This window comes from Mytilus galloprovincialis, chromosome 11 (genome assembly GCF_965363235.1).
Source record: "Mytilus galloprovincialis chromosome 11, xbMytGall1.hap1.1, whole genome shotgun sequence".
NCBI lineage: Eukaryota > Metazoa > Mollusca > Bivalvia > Mytilida > Mytilidae > Mytilus > Mytilus galloprovincialis.
In genome coordinates, this window is record NC_134848.1 from 12,044,892 (window position 1) to 12,067,626 (window position 22,735).

General features: G+C 31.6%; 1 protein-coding gene across 1 annotated transcript in view; it reads right to left on the reverse strand.

The window, feature by feature from the left end:
* LOC143051653 (transcription factor 4-like) overlaps window positions 1-22,735 on the reverse strand; it is a 90,710-nt gene that overhangs the window by 11,387 nt on the left and 56,588 nt on the right. Inside the window, 10 exon segments of the mRNA XM_076224550.1 lie at window positions 745-795; window positions 1,579-1,699; window positions 3,860-3,923; window positions 5,241-5,402; window positions 6,725-6,790; window positions 7,976-8,067; window positions 8,893-8,974; window positions 9,486-9,686; window positions 13,564-13,694; window positions 14,741-14,837. Of these exon segments, the coding sequence (XP_076080665.1) occupies window positions 745-795; window positions 1,579-1,699; window positions 3,860-3,923; window positions 5,241-5,402; window positions 6,725-6,790; window positions 7,976-8,067; window positions 8,893-8,974; window positions 9,486-9,686; window positions 13,564-13,694; window positions 14,741-14,837 (1,067 nt within the window).

Consider the following 22,735-nt stretch of genomic DNA (forward strand, 5'->3'; position numbering starts at 1 on the left):
TTGGTACCATTAAAACGTTCAAACCTGCTGTAATTGTTTGCACCTGTCCTTAGTCAGGAATCTGATGTTCAGTAGTTGTCGTTTGTTGATGTGGTTCATAAGTGTTTCTTGTTTTTTTATATAGATTAGGTTTACCCGTTTGAATGGTTTTACACTAGTAATTTTTTGGGGTCCTTTATAGCTTGCTGTTTGGTGTGAGCCAAGGCTCGGTGTTGAAGTCCGTAACTTGACCTAAAATGGTTTACTTTTAGAAATTGTGACTTGGATGGAGAGTTGTCTCATTGGCACTCATACCACATCTTTCTATATCTACTTCAAACAAATAGTTTAGAGTCAGGACACTTGAGTGAGTCACAGCATTAAACATGAACAGCCCATGTTGCAGACTTTTAATGTCAGCTTGTAAGATGTTTAAGTCAGACTCTTTCCACAAAAATTCTTGTGAGAAAAAACACATAAAGCTTTTCAGTAAAACTTGCTACCTAAAATCTTAAAAGATTTGTTGCAATGTTTAATAAGAGTGGTTATAATTATCATAATTTCTTAACATTTGTTTGTAAAAAGTTTTTTTTTTTTTTTTGTATTTTGGATCCTTAAAGCTCTTCAAATTTGTACATAATATTCCTTTTAAAATTTTTAATTCAAACATCACTCATGATTATTTTGTAGACGAAACTTATAATCCTGGTATCTGTTCTATGTGTTTGTCTTCTTTTAATTTTTTTTACAGAGAAATAAACTTACGATGTTGGTGATGCTGGTCCTGCAGGCTCGACTTTCTCTTTAGCTGTCCATCTACAATAAATAAAATCTTATAAAAGAGGGGCGAAAGATACCAGATGATCAGTTAAACTCATAAATAGAAAAGAAACGGACAACGCCATGGTTATAAAAAAAATAAAAAATTTCAAGACCTGTTTAAGTTATTCTTCAATCAAACATTTTTACACATGACTTCCAGATACTGGGGTTCAAGTTCACCAATTTTTTATTTTTTTTTGCAGTATTAGCAGATGTTATTTGTTTTTGTTTTGGCCATTTTTTGGCGGGCAAGTTTTGAGCCTTCCCGTTGGTATTTTCTGCAGAACATGAATTTCCTGAAAGTATCTAAAGTATGTCCACATTCCCCTAAATTGTCCATAATTTTTTTTAGTGACATTTTGAAGAGGTTCCACTGTATATTTTATAAAATAACATTAATTAAATAAGCCAAAATAGAAAATTATCTCTTGTGCAGACTGTCAAAGAAGTGAGAGATTTAGCTAGCTATAAAACCAGATTCAATCCACCATTTTCTACATAAGATAATGTCTGTACTAAGTCAGGAATATGACGTTTGTTATCCATTTGTTTGATGCATTTGAAATTTTGACTTTGCCATTTGATGAGGGACTTTCCTTTTTGAATTTTCCTCGGCGTTCAGTTTTTTTTTTGTGATTTTACTTTTGCATTTATAAATTTCTTCCAAATTCAAATTTTTATTAAATTAAATGCATTTACCAAAAGTGTGACAATTTCGTGCTTTTGACTTACCGAGATCTTTTAGCTGGAGGTGGTTTGGTTGTGCTTTTGACTTACCGAGATCTTTTAGCTGGAGGTGGTTTGGCGGCTGTCTCCGTTTCTTTACCTTTACTGTCCTTTTTATCTACTTTCTGTGCAGTCTTTTGTTGAAGTGTCTGACTTTGTTCTAAATTATGTACTGCAATAAACAATTATATTTTGAGGTTATTAACAATAGGTTTGATCTTTATAATTTCGTTTTAATACCAGAAATACATGAAATTACATGTCGATACATTCAGCATTTCAAAATGTCGGTTTCCTTAGTTACAGACAAGGAGATAGAGAATTTTACGCTAACTGTCATCCAATCAGAATCATTGTTACAAAATAATTGCATTAGAATTATATTTTGAGGTTATTAACAATAGGTTTGATTTTATCATTTTATTTACCAGAAATACACTAGTACTACTGTAAAATCAGAAATTATTGCATGTGGAACAGCATTAAATTTAGTTCATTTTAAAGATGGGTAAAATGAAAGACTAAATAGACCTTTGTTTGTATGCACTTAAGGTGGTACCTAACAATTTCACTAAAATTAATTCGGCTTGTTTAATTTTCATAAAATTTTGACAGAGTATTTACTTTGGCCCTATGACAAAAATATGAAAATTTCAAAAAATTTGAACCAACTAATTTATCAGAAAAATTACACTGGTTATACAGTGAAACCTGTCCAAACCGAACACCCACGGGACTTTGCGTTTTGTTCGGTTTTCACAGGTGTTCGGATTGTAGAGGTAAACGGAAGTCGACACCAAATAATTTTGGCATATACTGACAAGGAATAATAGGTGACACAACAGACGACAGAGTATTTTTGTGTTGATTTAGATGTAAATGTAAAAATAAAAGAAGATGAAGATTGAGATTTTGCTACATTTTTCTTTATAAATCAAACGTCAATCACGCTCGTCGTTGGGAGATGTCCGACGTGGAGCGATTTTGCTTTTTATAATTATTTTCTCATCCGTTAATTCACTGACCAATTCAGATTCACAGTCAATGTCAAATGACGATTCCGTAGTTGAATCGGGAACATCATTGTACACACGAGTTCTCGGACTAAACTGGTCACCCGCTGATTGATACTTCGGCACACGATAACAGTGAAACAACAGCAGGGGTCCAGTTTATTCTCGGACTTTATCGTTGCCAAATAGCTAACGGAAGTCTTCGGGGGCATTCGAATCAAAACTATAGGGCCTATAATCGAAATCCATTGACCTTGTTGTGTTGCACGACTTCTTAATCCGGTGAAAGGCTTTAAAACTATTATTTAATTAAACAGTTTAGCTACAGAATGGCAGTTTCGATTTTGTGGCCGTAATTATTTGAGTAAGGTGCATTTAATTGATCTGAGGGAAAGTTCTTTTCTCGTCATTATCGGCGATGGGGGTAGCTGACCAGTTTAACGTTTCTGTACAAAAAATCACTTTATACATGGACACAGACATGCTAATTAGTTTGTAATAACAGCTCACAAGTTCATTAAACCTCAAATACCTTCGGGGATACTCTGCCATCCTGTGTTTGTTTAATTAAATCATGCAAATAATTAATAATATTTTATTGATTTGATTGGTATTGATCGATTTTGACAGGTAATTTTTAGATAATAATTTACTAACGAGCCTTCAAAAAGCGTTCGGAATTCGGTGTTGACAGGGTTCGGTTTTTTCAGGTAAGATTAACGTTAATTGATAGGGACATTTTGTGGGACTTTGAAAATTGTTCGGTTTAAACTGAAATTCGGTTTTATCAGGGTTCGGTTTACCCAGGTTTCACTGTATAGCAGTTTGACAAACACTTATTTTGATCATTGAGAAGCTTAATATTTCCTTAACTATACAACGTAACTAAAACATTTAGCTGATATTACCCTGATATTATCTCCCTGTAGTGTTAGGTACCACCTTAAGCAAAACCATGAAATGAAATATCAAATAAATTACAAATTTTCCTTCTTTCCCGAAATAATAAAGTGAGGTGTAATGGTTTCCAGGATCAATACACCACAGCTCAAAAGGAGGGAGGGTTGTTGTAAATGAATCCACAATCGATATAGATAAAAAATCAAGCAACAGTTGACTCAACCATTTTTACATATAAATTGGTAATATGCAACCTTTTAGAACTGCATTCTTCAGGATACTTGATCAGGATAGAAAACAGCATCTCAATACCTCCACTCATTGAAGTGTAAGGAACAATATACCAGCTTAATAGGGAAGTGGGTGGATTTTTTTTTCTTTGTGGAGAGGGGGGATGGTGGTTAATAATAAAAACTTACAATCAGGTTTAGATTGTTCTGAAGTACTGGTTCGGTTCTCTGATAATGAGTTGTGTTGTGTTGCCTGAAAAGAAAATTATAATATTTTAATCCAATCAAATTAGAGAATCTACTTTCCCAGACCTGTCTTTTAATATAACTTTGTTATACATTTTGGAAAACAAATAAGTCAATAAAATGAAGTGAAACAGACACCTTCTTCATAAATCGATTACATGGCTGTGTTTTTTAAATACAAAAAACATCCCCGTCAATTTTTATCTGGTTAAGTTGATAAGTTGGTGTTATCTGAATTAAAGAAATCTGCCAAAACACTTTACATAAATGGATTACATCATGACAAGACAACAGCTCTTCTCTGGGGAGGTGGAAAGAAACTCTACCATATGTGCTCTTCTGCAAGAAGGCAGAAAACACTTTGCCAGATGTGGAAGCCATTACTCAGACTGCAAATCACTGAGTTATGCATGAACAATTCTGCAGCCGCCTCAAAAATAATCATTTTACCAGATAGCTTTATTTAAAAAAAGAAAGAAAAGAAAAGAAAAGCAGACATTCTGCAGTGCCTCAAAAATAATCATTTTACCAGAATGTTTTATTTTGACAAAAAAAAAAATTCTCATCACACATTTTCACAGAGAGGCTATATGCAAGTAGTTACTAAATACTTAATAATCACATTGTCCGTCTGCAGTTTGTAGAAAATGTGCAGCCATTACATCACAAATTATCATAATGTCCTTACCATGCATGGGAAACATATGTGAAAAGTCAATGGTGATACCATTACCGTTTTATTGCTTCCATAATAAATTATTTGAATGACTTCGACAGATCAAACTTATTACAAAATGATAAATGAATGCTTTGCCATTTTTTGCTAATGTCTATATCAGGTGTAGGCATTTGTGCATACCCATCAATTTTCATTTAAACAGTGGAGGAAAACAACATGAATAGAAAATACAACATCTCCAATAAACTTATTAAATGAGACTTTAGTGGTCACAAAATTAAACAATTGAAAAGAGAAAAGCAAACCAGGCGTGACAAGCTCTTGAATGAATAAATCTGTTTGGAGGTACCCCTATTTTTTGACATTTTTACCTATTGTTTCTGTTTGCTTTGTTCATGTATTGATGTCAATATAGTGGAATTTGATGAGACTGTCATACAAGTGAAAGGTTTTGATAGCTACAACACCAGGTTCAATCCACCATTTTCTACATAGGAAAGTGCATGTACCAATATCAGGAATATGACAGTTGTTGTCCATTCATTTAATGTGTTTGAGCTTTTGATTTTGCCATTTGATTAGAAACTTTCCTTTTTGAATTTTCCTCGGAGTTCAGTATTTTTGTGATTTTAATTTCATTCTTACCAAGGCCTCAATGGTATTTGATCCCATACCGCCAGCGTATCCCATAATACCATTGGAATGTGACGGTTGCATCATTCCTTGCTGGCCGACCATCTGAATCGGCTCAGCGTGGTGTCGTAAAACATGTATTGCATCGTCTAATCTCTCTTCCATCCGACTCTGCTACAAGGAAATAAAACGTTTTTAGTAACCATAACATACACCATGTCAATAAAACATCTCTGTGACCATGACTTTCAACCAATTCAAAGACCATTACTTGCAATTTCGATTCAAGTTTTTGTAATTTTTACAATTGGATTTTTTCTTAAGAAATAATTTCTTAAAAGATTCATTGATAATGTTTAAACTGCACTTGGAAAAAATGTTGAATTTTGGGAAAATCATATTTTTAAACATAGTATGAAAATCTAACTAGGAAAGGGTCAAAATTGGTCCTATTCCTCCTAAGAGCACATGACAATCGTTTTTCTATTTCTTTAAAATTTTAAATCTTAAAAAATGAAAACTACATATTATATAAATTTTGTGTCTGATGTGATTTTTAGCAAGTGTTTGAATATCCATATACATGTATATATATATAGACAAACGTTGGAATGAAAAAAGACTGTTAATAGCAATCAACGAAAACTGAAACAAAAGAAAAATCAATAGACTTTTCATATCGGTAGTAATCAGACCTAAAAAGAGCTTAACAGAGCTTAACAGAGCATGCAAAGCTTCGAGGATGATTATATATAAATGTATGTAGTAGCCGATAAAGGATTTTTTTTTGATAAATGAAAAACATAAAACCCTAGATAAAAATAAGATGGTGTATGATTGCCAATGAGACAACTCTCTACCAGAGACTATAACATAAGATGGTGTATGACTGCCAATGAGACAACTCTCCACCAGAGACTAAATGACGCAGAAATTAGCAACTATCTGTCACTGTACGGCCTCCTAACCATTTATAAGAATCACACATCTATAAATCTTTAACTCATAACATTTACAACAAAGAATGCATTTAACAAAAATATAAATAATTTTTGGGGTCTGAAGCTGAAAGAAAGCAGATACATAAATAAACACAACAACTAAATTGAAAAGATTTTGTGAGAAAAAAAAAATATGGCGGCAATTAATTCCATCAGTCTTTAAGGTCTGTTCGTTCAATGACTTTCAAAATTAACTGCATGAACTTTTTAAACGAATGAAATGACCAGACTTCAAATCACGAAATTATTTAAAATCAGCGTTTTTCAGAACATTTTATGCATGTTATATTTCTATGACAAAAAGATTCCCCCCCCCCCCACATTCAAAAATATTTGCATTTCACTTGAGTTGTCTTTCCTTTTTTTTCTCTCACAAAATCACCTTATATATACATGAACAGTTTCAATTGAACAACATAACCGCAGTCCCATAAACCTGGCAATGTTTTGTTTTGAAGCAGATGGAAGCACCATTGAACCCTGGGAAATTTTTACCTCCAGCTCGACGTGATCTCGGAGTACGTGAATCGCGTCGTCCAGTCTCTCTTCCATGCCTCTTTGCTGGATAAACCAACAAAAGGGTTAGTACACATGCACCTAGATTATCTACCGTGGATTCATAAATAATTTCCGGGTGGGAACCAAATTTATTGTTGATTTTGTAAAAAGGTAGACCACAAATTTAAAAGGTCAATAAAGTATTCATTTTCCATTTGCTTGTAAGCAGAATTTTGAGAGAAAAATTAAACTCAAATATCCACAATTTTTTCTTCCTTAATCCACCATTATTACTGAATCCACAGTATTTACACTTTTAGTGGGTTCTTACATTAAATCATTGTCTGATTCAATCTGTTTCATTTGACCATATATGTGTGAAATCGTTTGAAATTTGCATGAGTGATTTAAACAAATTTTTCACATTTCTCGTATATTTTTAGCTGATACAGAAGTTGTTTAAGCTGTTAATTATCCCCTCAAGTTTGTTACAAATTTGCGTTGGAAAAAAAAAAAAATAATAATACTTATAAAACAGAATTCAATTATTTCACAGATCATTTCAAAATATGAAATAATAATTTTAATATGTTTGATTTTTACTCCAACGACTAAAAGAAAATATTTAGAGGTTCTGTCTTCAGATATTTAATTTAGCTGTTTAGTAATAATACAATATGTAAAATTCCCCCCAAATTTTTTATTGAAAAGCAGGGAAGTTTGCATACACACATGAAAACATTTCTAAAGTGTATTCATACCACAGAGAAAATATTCATTAACAAACAAAACAGACATTCATAATATATATAAACATGCACACAAAAATTATTACAGTAAATCTTTTCAAATTTTCCATATTCATACACCACATTTGTAAGTACCCTCAGAAAGCAAACCATATCAATCCACCAAAAAATAGCACCCATATTATAACTTAACAGTATATATTTTTCATTTTTGTCATAATCAACCATTTTTTGTTAAAAAAATATGTCCATCTTTTGAAAATACATGTATACAAGAATTTTAAGAAAGCAAGAGTTAGTGCCCTTTACAAACTATATGAAGCTGTCCTCAAAGTAAACTTACTAAAGAAAAAAAGAGTTTCTTGACAATTTTTGAAAATACATATAAAGGAATATTAAGAAAACAAGAGTTAGTGCCCTTTAAATAAAAGAATGTTAAGAAAACAAAAGTTAGTGCCCTTCACAACTTATACGAAGCTGTCCTCAAAGGTAAACTTACTAAAGAATGGAGTGTGCCTCCTCCTCCTCCTTCAACAAAATGGGGTGAGGTAGAACTCTGTTGTACTGGTCTCTGCCACTGGCCTGATGAACCTACAAAAGTCAATACAACAATGAAACCAGTCTACAAATTATATAAAAAATCTTAAATTCATGAATTTTTTCATTAAATTTTTTCTGTGATTTTTCAACAAAGGATAAACTACAGCATGGCCAAACAAAAAAGTAAGAAAACATATATACAAAATGGGGATAAAAAAAAGATGAAAAGTGTCAACCCACTGATTTTCAAACATTAATAGGTATGTAATGTCATAGAAAATATCTTACTAAAGGAAACAAACATTGAAAAGCCAGTGATATTGTTAGCTTTTTTAAAAACTACCTCTAATCTTTTTTATTGGGAAAATATGCCTCATTTTTATCAAATTGGGAAATTAATAATAAATCATGAATTTGACTGGAACTTCAATTTGCAGATCCCCTTTCAAAAGAGGTAAACCCTCATTTGAAATAAGACCCCTTATTGTTAGTGATGATACATAAATAGACCCTCAAATCTGCACATGTAGTCATTTTAGGCATGAAAAATGTTTAAATGAGTCTTTTTCAGTTTGTACTCATGCACAATTACTACTGAAACTGCACTGTTTGGGAAAAAAGTTGTCCATTTTGGGAATAATTTCAAGCCATTTTTTATTAAATTGGGATTCTTCTCCAGAGGAAAATGCCTTTATTCTCCGGTAATTTAAGGCAAACAATATCACTGAAAGCTACCCCAGCAGGATTTGTTTGACATGCTTAATCAGCATTGAAGAAATTTACAATTATAAATTTTTAGTCTAAAGAGTTATCTCCCTCTATTCATAAAAAGAAATATTTAAGTTCCCATGAAGGAGAACTTTATGGGACACTCACCAGCTAATGGGGATGGAGATGATACTGGCGTTGAAGGGTTTGAACCATAATTACTACTTGTATGTTCATTTGGTGAATATATCTGAAAATATATAAAGTTCAAGATTTATCAAATATGTCAGAAAATGTATAAATATCAGGATTTATTCAAATACATATATCTGAAAATATATAAAGATCAGGATTTATCTATTACTATGTATGAAATTATATGATGTTCAGGATTTATCTAATATTGTTTTATATATACAAAATTCAGGATTTATCTAATATTGTAAGAAAATATAGTCATGATTTATCCTATACAATCTGAACTGCTTATTGACTTATAGTTTTTCTATTTAACTATTTTGCCTTACACATGACTGTAACCTCTTTGGAGAGACCATTTTTTCTATATAACATTTCCATACAGATCTAATAAACGAGAACTGTAATTTCAATAAATAAGGGCTATTTTTAAAATTCAACTTTTTCTTGTAATATTCTAATACATTTTTCACTTTCCCCTTTTTGAACTTGCTGTTTTTGTCATACTATTTTAAACTACTATGAAATACAATATTTAAATATAATAACTACTAATTCCATACCGAGGCTAATGCTTTTCCTAAGGCGTCGCCTGTCTGTGAACTGGCTGGGGGTCGTATCATTTCTGTCCCACCATTGACCGTGGGAGATGTACTGGAATACGCAGATGTTGTTGGCTGACCACCACGGAAGGTGGACATTGGAGGAAGACCGGAGTTTATCATGTTGTCATGTTGTGAAGGTGACATGGCAGGGTAGCCCTGCTGAAATAAGACAAAAGACATACATCAATACAAAGTCTTGGCATATTTAAACTTAAACAACAGAAATTTAAAATAAACTATTGTTTTCAGAACATGTAAATAAAGCAGATAAATTGTACAGCAAATATTTTTATTGTACAGGGAATAAAAAATATTGACTGTACTCTTTTTTTATTTTTTTCTGTTTTCCTATTTTCTCTTCTTTTTTTTATCCTGCAAAATATCTCAGAACCTCAAGATTTACCAAAAAAAACCAACCTCTCTGCATCTCAATTTTTTTTATGAATAAATGGGGGGATTAGTTATAAGGACTGTGGTCATGAATTGTGTGAAGAATTGAGGGCTTATATAGAGTAAAAGTGCATTTCAAAATTCTAAAGGATTGGGGCCAATAAAAATCCAAGGGGCACAACTACAAATTAACCCTTCTACCGAAAATCTTAATATTATAAACATATGGTTAAAACAGCTTCATACTTGATTTCCCTTTTCAAATGAAAGTAGTATTTCACCCATGCTGTCACAAGTGAAACTCGTAAAAAACAGTTGAAAGATATAAGTGGCCCTTCATAAAAAGTGTGAAAATCGCAAAATAATTGCATCACACATTTTCTTTCCGACAAACCTGGCAACACTTTCAATTTTTACTGCACAAAGTTTATTTATTTTAGAGAGCCAATTCTCTCAATTAATTATTTCCTACAAAAATAGTAACACCTCGCTTTCTTTGCTAGCTTTTTGATCGATGACGCAAGGGGCTGTGTCATATTCTGATATAAATATTTAAAATGTCATGGTTTCATATTCACTCGAAAATGGATGTCCGCCAATTACTTTCTCTTTTTGCGGTTTTTATATGTGTTCCCATGGAAACGATCAAATCTTACATTTCTTACATCTATATAGTGTCAGTGAAATTTTTTTGAATGAAAAATTATCAAATAATTAATTGTTGATAAAAATAATTTGTCAGTTTTCGATGTTTATCTCTTATTTTTTTTTAAGAAATTTTGATGTGTTGATTGACTGTTAGTAATATAATATCACTATGCGGTATGGGCTTTGCTCATTGTTGGAGGCCATACGGTGACCTATAGTTGTTAATGTCTGTGTCATTTTGGTCTTTTGTGGATAGTTGTCTCATTGGCAATCATACCACATCTTTTTTTTTTATAATGCCCCATTAGTTAATTAACACACATGGGCAATATCTAGTCTTGCAATCTTAACAATAATCATTTTCAAGACACAGGTATCAACCAATCAAATTACTAGATTTTGAGATATGGAGCGTAATTTTGAATTCTTGAGAACGCAGAAAACTATTTTTTTACAAAAAGACAATGAATCTTTTGTTGGTCGATTATTGGATCTTCTGAAGTTTGCTGAAGTTGGAGAGTGACATATTGAACCAACCCCTAAATGTCCTTTCTTTGTTTTTTTTATATTGTTGCAGTCTCATTGAGATATTTTCCTATAAAACTTGTCAAATTCTGATCTATGTAGAGAAAGAAAAGAGCATTTTTCATCTCTTATTTTTTTTATTTCGTCAATGTGAGATTTTGAGAAATGTCTACTTTGACTAGCAGAATTTTTTAGTCTTTTTTTTTTCTTCATTTTAACTATTGGTAGTCGTGAAAGGTTTCTTAAACTTTAATATATCAAGAAGAGATTTTTCAGTTTAATTTCCATTTTTTGCACCTCTATAAACCCATAAAATAAAACTTGATTTATGGCTGAGAGTACACTTTCTGCACACAAAAAATTTTGATTCAAAGAAACATTCACATTTTACTGGTCTTTGCCAGGAAGTCCATCGTTAACCATGAGAAAATTTTGACATGTAAAAAAACATTTTTGACAAGTGACGTAACATTTCTCAATCTTGTAGATTGCAGTCACTGACAGTGCCATTTTTATGAATGAAATAAACATCTGTTTTCCATCTTTCTACAGGTAGTCATAGCAACGCATACACCAATCTCACCTCCACAAGAAAGAGGTCACAGTATTGCTCTCACCCTGAACGCTCTTTCCCTCATTAACTTTTACAAAATATACAAAGGTTTCTCTGTTTACATGGTGGTATAGCCAACTTATGATTCGTCTGTTAATCCAATTAGAGGATTATTTCAGACTTTAGATAACAAGTTTATCTGTGTCCTAATTCACAAGCTGTTTTCTAAATTTGCAAAATCATTCACTATAATTATATAAACATTAATGAAATCATAGATAGATTTTATTTCAAAAGTATGAAGTTTAATTTTCAAAATAAGTACAATTTTCATTTCAAGGCTTTTGAGTCTAGGTATTCCTGATGAAGTTTTATCCCCCAAATAAACTTTTAAGGCCCTAAATTTGATTTGTCATACTACGATTCATGAAACAGAACTGAATCAAAGAGAAGACCATGAAATTGATGATTTAACAAAGCTTATCACTTATATTACAAAAATATTTCTTTCAGACTTAGAATTTTACAAAAAAAGTTTAAATAAGCGTTTAAGAGACATTATTTTTATAAAAATTAGGATTTATCTTTAAACTGTATGAAGAAGATATATTACAATCATAATATATGAAATTCAGGATTTGTCTTATATTGTATGAAAACATAAAGGTCGAGATTTAGTCTAATATTGATTAAAATATATGAAGATCAAGATTTTTCTAATATATGAAGTTCAGGATTTGTCAAATATTGCAAGAAAATATATAAAGATCATGATTTATCCAATACTATCTGAATCTTTATAAACTATCCCCATTACAATGTAACAAAAGGGTGATAAACGAATCTATCTGAATCACTGAAAAAGATAATCGGGCTGATCTATCAATTATCAAAAGCCCTTAAAATCATTAAGAGGCTGTTGCCTCAATTATCTTAACCCCCCAACCGCGACATTTGGGTAAACTCTCTTTCACAGGTTTCTTTCTCTGCAGTAGCGATCACAAACAACCTGTCTTAAGAATCAAACTCTTCAATGATCTTTACTTAACAATATGCTTTTCATCTGACGATAAATAAAACATATGCGACTCTTTGTTAAATAGACAGCCATTTTTTTCTCATTAATGATACAGACTTATTAATATACCAAATAGCCTCATTCAACTTGATCATGAGATATCCAGATAAGTTTAGAACACAGTTTGATACCGGTTACAAGTTAAGCTAGCAATTTCAAAACTATTTATTACTTAAATCTACTTATAACTTTTAATATTGTGATTTGTGAAAAATGAATTAAGTTCAAGATTCCATATCAAGATTCCATTAAATAGTGCTATAACAAATTTTAATGAGTATCAAAAGAACTGTTTGTATGAAATCTTTCCCATCACAATTCACACAATAATAAAAATATCCCCAAAAATATCTATTTTGAATTAAATTTTGTTCCGATTCTAATTTACCTAGAAATTTTTAAGGTAATGAATTTGACAATTCTCCTTATGACAATAAAACCATCGATTTCCGAGAGTGAACAACTTTGTTATGGAGGATTTCCTCTCAAATTCAACTGATTTTTCATGTACCAACAACCAACTACTTTTTCAGTGATTCAAAGTGATTCATAATGATTCACGGAGAGAGTAGATCATGGATTGTTATAAATATCACTGTACTTGAGCATTAGACTTGCGATTTCTATATTCAATCTTCACGCTTAACCACAAGATGACCAGTCTAAGCTTGCTTTTTACTTTTGGGCTCGTAAAATTCTTTTCTACAAGCCAAAAGAATCTAACTATTAAAGTCCTTGTAAGATTGACCATGGGGCTTGTTGTGGGTTCAAAACTTTATCTAGAAACTGTATGATGCCTGTTTGAATACCAATAATGACTGTACCTATGGCTTCAGACTTACCATTTCATGATGCATGTTTGAGTTGTACTGCTGATGACTGTTGCCAGGCAACATGGATGAAGGATATGTTGATGTGGGGGGAACATTATTCGATGACCAAGGATCCGGTTGACTGTGAGGAGTCGATGGATCTACAATTAAAACAACACTAGCATTATGGAAACAACAAAAATATCACTTCTATTACTTACTCTTAGCACTTAAGGTGGTACCCAACAACTAAACTAAAATTAATTTGGCTCGTTTAAGATTTTCATAAAATTTTAACAAAGTATTTACTTTGATCCTTTGACAAAAATAGAAAAATTTCAAAAAATTTGAACCAACCGTTTTATCAGAAAAATTACACTGGTTATATAGCAGTTTGACAAACACTTATTTTGATCATTGAGAAGCTAAATATTCCCTCAACAACACAACGTAATTAAAACGTTGAGCTGACTTTACAGAGTTATCTCCCTGTAGTGTTAGTTTTTATGTTGTGTTTTGTGTACTGTTGTTTGTCTTTTGGTCGTTTTCTTTTTAGTGCAGTCTTTACGATAAACTCTAATCTACTGGCTGGAAGTTGAATTTTACAAAATTTTTAGTCAAGATTACCTTGGCTTATAAACATAGGCGGATCCAGGGGGGGGGGGCCTGGGGGACATGGGCCCCCCCCTTTCGTGGGAAAAATTTGGTTGATTATACAGGGAATCATTGAAGCATGACTGGAGCGGGTCCCCCTTTAGGAAAAGTTCTGGAGCCGCCACTGATAAATTATCATTTTACAGGCCCAAAGATATTTTTACTAGCCTGGATTGATGGACCTGTGCTTGAGAGAAAAATACTGATAGCGCTGTCAGTATATTTTGGACCTAATTTGAATGTTCCTTAGGTATCTTTCACCTCTGTTTTACATTTACAGATAGAATTAGTTTTGGATTTATGTGAAGTTTTTGATATTCTTGGAACATTGATTTTTGACAAATTCTCTTCAAGTTTATGTAATTTTTTTGGCGGTCCTAGTTGCTCTTCAACTCTGTATGTTATTTGGCATTTTTAACAGTTTTGTTTCAAACATACTTATGAGTCTTTAATAGACTAAACACATGTCTGGTTTACAAAATTTTAATCCTGGTATCTATCACAAGTTTATTGAAACAGAATACTTTTCTCAAATCTACGACTCAATACTTACCCATATAATATCCCCCTTCCCCATAAAGGGGTTTTGGGGAGGTGTATCTGTTGGGGGAATCTTGATAGTCTTCTGGACTGGGGGCAGGCGGATAAACCTGGAAATATAAAAAACACAAAATGTAACTTATAATTCATACAGATCAGGTCTTATGGATATTATGGGCAAGCATATAATCTTAAATTTTAAAATATTAATCATTTGTTGGTCTTTTTTGGTTAAAAGCTCTTCAAAGTTTTCAGTCCTTAACCATCCTTGACTGTCAATTATTCGGCTTTAAGCATTCCTGATAAAAGAAAATCTCGAAAAGCACTTTGATCACATGAAATTTATTTTTAATACATGTAGTTCATAACTGTTGTTTTTATTTTTTATAATTCATAGAGATATTTGTATGAGAATATACTACAAATCACAGTAAATTATCCAAAGCTGGAGCCAAGTGCCTGAACTAAATTAAATCTGACAATTTACCAGAGTTAAGGATGATTGCTTGTCATGTTTAGGAATTTTTGTCAGATTTTCGGAATCCTCTGGTTTTACCCATTTGAATGCCTTAAAAAAATTTGCCCATGAACCCCCATTTTTGTTTTTATAAATCTTTTACATGTTATAATTATAAGCCATTTGTAAAAGTCTTATAAAATCTTATTTATTTTTTCATAGTATTTGAGGACTTTGACTGGTCAATGATAAAGCTATGAAAGTCCAGAGAGAACATTTTCCCGCCAATTTTCTAATGGCTAATATCTCGAAAACAAACACATTGACCCCTATATTTTTTTTGCTTTTTATATTCCTCAATTAATCCCCTATCAATATATACTAGTTTTATGAAAAGTTTTTTATTTTGAAACTGAGCAGGGAACATCCTTAAATATGTAAACATTGCTGAAGGTGCACAATGTCAGCAGCCATCAGTAAAATAACAGACACTAGACACCATTACAATCATAACTTGTTTCTCACAAAATATTTGCTCATGGTGCTTTTCTCAAAGTGAACCAGTTGCTTCGCAGGGCGCAGCATTATACGACCGCAGAGGTTGAACCCTGAACGGTTGGGGCAAGTATGGACACAACATTCAAGCTGGATTCAGCTCTAAATTTGGATTGTGATTAAATAGTTGACACAGCATAGGTTTCTGACACAGAATGAATGTGGTCTAATGAACTTAAACAAAAAAATTTGCCTTTGAGCAATTCACTATGCTGTTGAATATTGATCCTCTCTTCTTGTATATATATATTGTCATGTGCACAATTTATTTTGTATACTATGTATTATTATTTCATTCTTTGTACCAATGTGTATACAGTGGTTTTAAAGAATAAAATTGTCTTGTCTTGTCTTGTCTCAAAAAAATGTTTGAAGAAATTTTCTTTTTATTTAAGAAATCTGAAATGAAAAAAATTGACCCCCAATTTTTTTTTCACATCCCCCTTTCCCTTATTTCAAAACTGATCTCAATTCAAATTTCTAATGAAGTTTGCAACAATAACTACTCATTTAAATACATCATAAAATATTAAAATGTAAAAAAAGTGCTTGTTATTACTGAATGGTAAAGATTGTTTTAATCTATCAGTTGGTAGTAAAAGTGAATATACATTGTATATTGTATAAAACAATGATTTAAGTTGATTCAACTACTATTCTGGACAAAGAAAGATAACTCCAATTGAAATCCAATTGGAATTTCTTGCTATTGCACAATATTGTGCAATTAGATATTTCTTGCTATTGTGCAATACTGTGCAATAGAAAATATTTGCTATTGCACAATACTGTGCAATTGAAGATTTCTTGCTATTGCACGATACTGTGCAATTGAAGATTTCTTGCTATTGCTGAATACTGTGCAATTGAAAATTTCTTGCTATTGCACAATACTTAATATAATAATTTTGGATCCTGATTTGGACCAACTTGAAAACTGGGCCCATAATCAAAAATCTAAGTACATGTTTAGATTCAGCATATCAAAGAGGCCCAAGAATTCAATTTTTGTTAAAATCAAACTTAGTTTAATTTTGGACCCTTTGGACTTTAATGTAAGACCAATTTTAAAATGGGACCAACAATTAAGAATCTACATACACAGTTAGATTTGGCATATCAAAGAACCCCAATTATTCAGTTTTTGATGAAATCAAACAAAGTTTAATTTTGGACCCCGATTTGGACCAACTTGAAAACTGGGCCAATAATTAAAAATCTAAGTACATTTTTAGATTCAGCATATCAAAGAACCCCAAGGATTCAATTTTTGTTAAAATCAAACTAAGTTTAATTTTGGACCCTTTGGACCTTAATGTAGACCAATTTGAAAACGGGACCAAAAATTAAGAATCTACATACACAGTTAGATTCGGCATATCAAAGAACCCCAATTATTCAATTTTTGATGAAATCAAACAAAGTTTAATTTTGGACCCTTTGGGCCCTTTATTCCTAAACTGTTGGGACCAAAACTCCCAAAATCAATACCAACCTTCCTTTTATGGTCATAAACCTTGTGTTTAAATTTCATACATTTCTATTTACTTATACTAAAGTTATGGTGCGAAAACCAAGAAAAATGCTTATTTGGGTCCCTTTTTGGCCCCTAATTCCTAAACTGTTGGGACCTCAACTCCCAAAATCAATACCAACCTTCCTTTTGTGGTCATAAACATTGTGTTTAAATTTCATTGATTTCTATTTACTTAAACTAAAGTTATTGTGCGAAAACCAAGAATAATGCTTATTTGGGCCCTTTTTTGGCCCCTAATTCCTAAACAGTTGGAACCAAAACTCCCAAAATCAATCCCAACCTATCTTTTGTGGTCATAAACTTTGTGTCAAAATTTCATAGATTTCTATTAACTTAAACTAAAGTTATAGTGTGAAAACCAAGAAAATGCTTATTTGGGCCCTTTTTGGCCCCTAATTCCTAAAATGTTGGGACCAAAACTCCCAAAATCAATCCCAACCTTCTTTTTGTGGTCATAAACCTTGTGTTAAAATTTCATAGATTTCTATTCACTTTTACTAAAGTTAGAGTGCGAAAACTAAAAGTATTCGGACGACGACGACGACGACGCCAACGTGATAGCAATATACGACGAAAAATTTTTCAAATTTTGCGGTCGTATAAAAATCAAAGCTCCTTATACTTATAGATATTTGGGTTAGATTTGAGTGTAAGGACCACTGTTGGGATTTAAGGTACATGTAATTTAAGGTTAGTATTAGTTTATGATAGCATTAGATAGCTTCATATGGGTAATGATTGGTGAGGACCCAAAATTTAAAATGACAAGAATATTGTAAAGATTGCTGATGGTGCAAAATGTCAGCAGTGAACAGGAAATAGTACAGAAATTATTCTAATAAATTGTTTGTTTGCATTGAATCGTCTAACAGATTATAAATATTTATTTCTCTTGACATATACTTCAATTTACAAACAGCACATTTATTGTTTAATTACGTGCAGTATAATTCCAACTTGTGTCGAAATTTAAAGAATGCACAATTTTTCTTCATGCTGCTTTTGAGTTAATCTTTACTGAAGCATAATGCACAATTCTTAATTTTTTGTACACTCATGTTTGCCTAAATTATGTTGTTAAGTTTGATTAAATCACCATGAAAATATATTTTGTGGGTAACAACTGATTCATTTAAATAAGGCTAATGTGACAACATCTTATCATGAAATGAATTGGTCTCTTATAATTGACAGAATTCAGCTTTTAAAAGCCAATATTCATCATCATAATTTCAATACATATATTCCTTAGATTGCCTAGATTTGATTTTTGATTTTTTCTGTTTTAATGCCACTTTTGAGCACTGCTTTTCGGTTATTTCCTGGCAGTCTGTTTTTATTGATGGAGGAAGCCACAGTGCCTGGAGAAAACCACGACCTTCGATAGGAAAACTAACAATCCTAGTCAATTAAGATTGGAGTCAAGTGCACCCCCATGATCAGGAAAGGGGGGGGGGGGGGGTGTTTGAACTCACAACCTGGGTGTTGACTGGCTAGTGATTACAGTAGTAACTACTTAGACCACTCGGCCACCAAGATTTCCTAGACAATCCTTTCTCACATAAAGATTTTCTTTAAAATAAGATTCGTTATCTGAATTTATTCCTGCTTAGGAATTGCTAAATGCAATGAAGTAAATCTTATCATTCAAACAAAATCAACAAACCAATAAATAATATTTTCCTCCCCTCAGAAAAATAATAAAGCCATTACATTCAAGTGTCGAAATTTGTAAACAATGCTATACATGTATAACAATCCTCCAGACATTTGTTACATGTTGGTATGTTTTGTGTTCTTTCACACCTGTCGTGCGTTTTCAGAATTGGATAATTTATCCCTTCTGTGGTTTTTTACACCTGTACGTGTGTTTCACATCATGTCAGTATGGCAAAATACACCTGTCTACGAGCAGTATCTATTCCAACAGATAAACCCAGGTGCTGTATCAATTTAACAGTGTTTTTATCGTAAATCCCTAGCTGGGATAAATACCCCTAGCTGGGATAAATACGATAATACAATATTTTACAATATTCCATATCGTATCAAAACACAAACTGACAACTTTTTTTAATTTTTCATAATTTCGTTTTCAATTTGGTTTAATATCTAGCAGATGTCTTTTAACTGTTTAATTTCGCAATTTTTCATCTAAATTTCTTAATTTATGGCGCTTGCGATAAGAGTATCCCATAATTTTCCAATTTTAACAGCTGTAATATATTATAAGCTTTTCAAATGCATAATACATTTGATAAAATTTGGGTAAAATTAATTCAGTTTTTATTTTTGTAATGCCTTTTCACATAAATTATAATGAGCTATGCCACACTCCTATTTCAAAGCATTATTTAATCTTTTATTTATTTCCGCATAATTTTGTTTTTCTCTGATAAAGGTTTTGAATACTAAAATCTTGTAATTTAGTAACATTGCTCTGCTATTACTTTAATATATCACAGCTATGCAGATAAAGAATTATTGATTGTAACTTGCTTAAAGTCCAGTGGCAAGTATTTCATTCATATTAAAAGAATGTGAATTTAGTAATTGTAAACATTGAAAATTGAAATACTAAACAACTCTCCACTGCCCATTAAAATTCATCCTCAAATTTTATGAGAAAAAAACCCGGAATATTTTCCATGCATTTGTTGTTGACATTGTTGATAAACGGGAGAAAAAAATGTGACATAAATTTACCGCATTTCAAATGTGAACTCATTTTAAAATACTATTTCAAATAAATTAAAAGATTAAAATAACAGTACAAAATTTATAAATTTATCACATGACACTACATTTTTCAGTCACAAATGACATAAATTTATTTTTACATATTTTATGTTTTAATGCTAGGTTTAAATTTATAATTATTTTTTTTTTTTGGAAATTCTTATTTTCAGTAATTAAAAGAAATTAATGTAATGTTGATAGACACCTGGCATTTTTTCAAGACATGATTTATTTACATGATTTAGTTCATTGTATAATATTATGCAAATTATGAGATTTGAATAACTTTTAATATTAATAAAATTGATGTTGCAAAAATTAAAACTTTTCATTTTGATAGCATTATTTATATGCAGTATTTCCTGAAATAACAATTATTACTCTACTTAAACAATCACAATAATATTTTTTGAATTTATGGCGAATAGAAAATTTTCAAGTTATTAGTTTTCTTTTGGTGTTAAATCCTATTTTTAGGAGAAAGTTTGAACCTATAAAAGACAGGTATGACTTGAATTTGTCTTTCTTTTCTTCAGAACTACGTGAAGAATTCATTCCTACTCTGAAAAAGTATAAATTTCTGTCTGGTGTTGGCCCAAAAAAATAAAATTTATGAGAACTATTTTTAAATTTGCATATAATGTACCAAAAATAGATACAACTAAGAAATATAAATCACTTACAGAAGGTTTTTGAAGTCACAAGTATGTGTCATCTTATGCACCTTTTTATGATCCATATTTCAGTCTATTTTATAAAATGTAAATAACTTTCCCAACAGTTTGTTGATGTGACAATTTGTAAAATTTATGAAAATTTGCTTTTATTTTTTAAACACCTTCAACTATAGTATTGCAAAGAATTTAAGATCTAATATAACCATTTTTAAATGTGCACCCTTTACAACTCTGTCACCAAAGTGGTAAATAGAAAAGCACAAAGCACAAATACATGTACAAGTTGAATATACATGTACAAGCATATTATACATACTCCCGATACTTTTGTCAAAAGGATTTTTTTATACTTACTCCCGATACTTTTGTCGGAAGATACATCCCTATCGGAGGATAAACAGGATAAGAATAGAACATCCTGCGATATATATCTCGATGTGACGCCACTTTGATTTTTTTTCAAATCCAAGCTCTGAAATGTTTTTTTTTATTTTTTTTATTTTTCCTCTTTGAATTTTTTTAAACACAAAGCCTGACTAGCAATTGCAACAGTCAATTTGTTTTTCTCTACAGTTGTCTTGTTGATAATTCCAACTGAAAATTCCAACGATGAAGTTTCTCACAAAGAATGATGATTTCCAAAAATAAAACTTTCCAACTTTAATAAATCCGAAAACCAAATTCAAATTCAAATTTGTTCAATCATTAATCCATGCACAAAGTTTACGAATAAATATTTTTTTGAAATTTCAAATCACATTTAAATTTTCCCAGAATAAACTACTTCTGCTTTATATCAAAAAGCACAAAAGCACCAAAAAAATACCAATCACTTCCTAGTCAGTTGAATGTTTGTGGAAATAGCAATGTTCTACACTCTGTCTAAACATCTGTGTGTAATTAGGACTGGCAAATTTTAACAGCATTTTGAATGCTGGTGGTTTGCAAGTTAAAATAAAACCCAGATTTATAAAACATTCTCGTGATTACCTGCACATGTGGAAAGTCTCAGAGAGAGATAATTATAAAATCTTTAGAATTACAAAACTTCCTGTCTCACGGAATTCCATGAATATTCAGATGTGTACATGTAACATTTATTGACAAACAAATTACCATGACATTTTCTGTCCATTTCAACATTTCTTTTTCACAGTTTTCCGACCTAAATGTTTCTTATTTTACATTTTTTACAATTTTTTTTTGTACATGTATTGTTTTTTGCTATCTTTTTAATCTCTTTTCTAAGAGTTTTACAATTTTCATCTTGTACCAAATGTACTTTTTACAGCATTTGGTACCAACTTTCATATCCCTTAGATCTTTTACAAGTTTCATCTGCCCAGCCTTTTGAATGTACTAACTTTCAAATCCCTAGTATTTTGTACCAACTTTCATCTGCCCAGCATTTTGCACCAACTTTCACCTCAGCATTTTGTAACAACTTTCATCTCTCGAGCCTTTTGTACCAACTTTCTTATCCTAACAGTTTTTACAATTTTCATCTGCTCAGCTTTTTTTACCAATTTTCATCTGCCCAGCATTTTGTATCAACTTAAATCTCCACAGCATTTTGTTACAATTTTCATCTTCCTAGCTTTTTGTACCAAATTTCATTTCCCCAGCTTTTTGTAACAAATTTCATCTCCCCCAACTTTTTGTACCAACTTTCATCTCCCCAATTCTTTTTAAACAACTTTCAACTCCCCAGATTTTTGTACCAACTTTCTTCTCCTAAGCATTTAGTATCAACTTATCTGCCCAGCATTTTGTGCCAACTTTCATCTTCCAAGCTTTTTGTACAAACTTTCACCTCCTAGCTTTTTGTACCAATTTTCATCTCCCCAGCTTTTAGTACCAACTTTCATTTCCCCAGTTTTTTTTGCACCAATTGTCATTTGCCCAACTTTTTGTACCAAATTTCTTCTCTCAGCCTTTTTGCACCACTTGTCATTTCCCTACCTTTTTGTACCAAATTTCTTCTCCCCAGCTTTTGGCAACAAATTTCATCTCCCCAGCTTTTTGTACCAATTTTAATCTTGC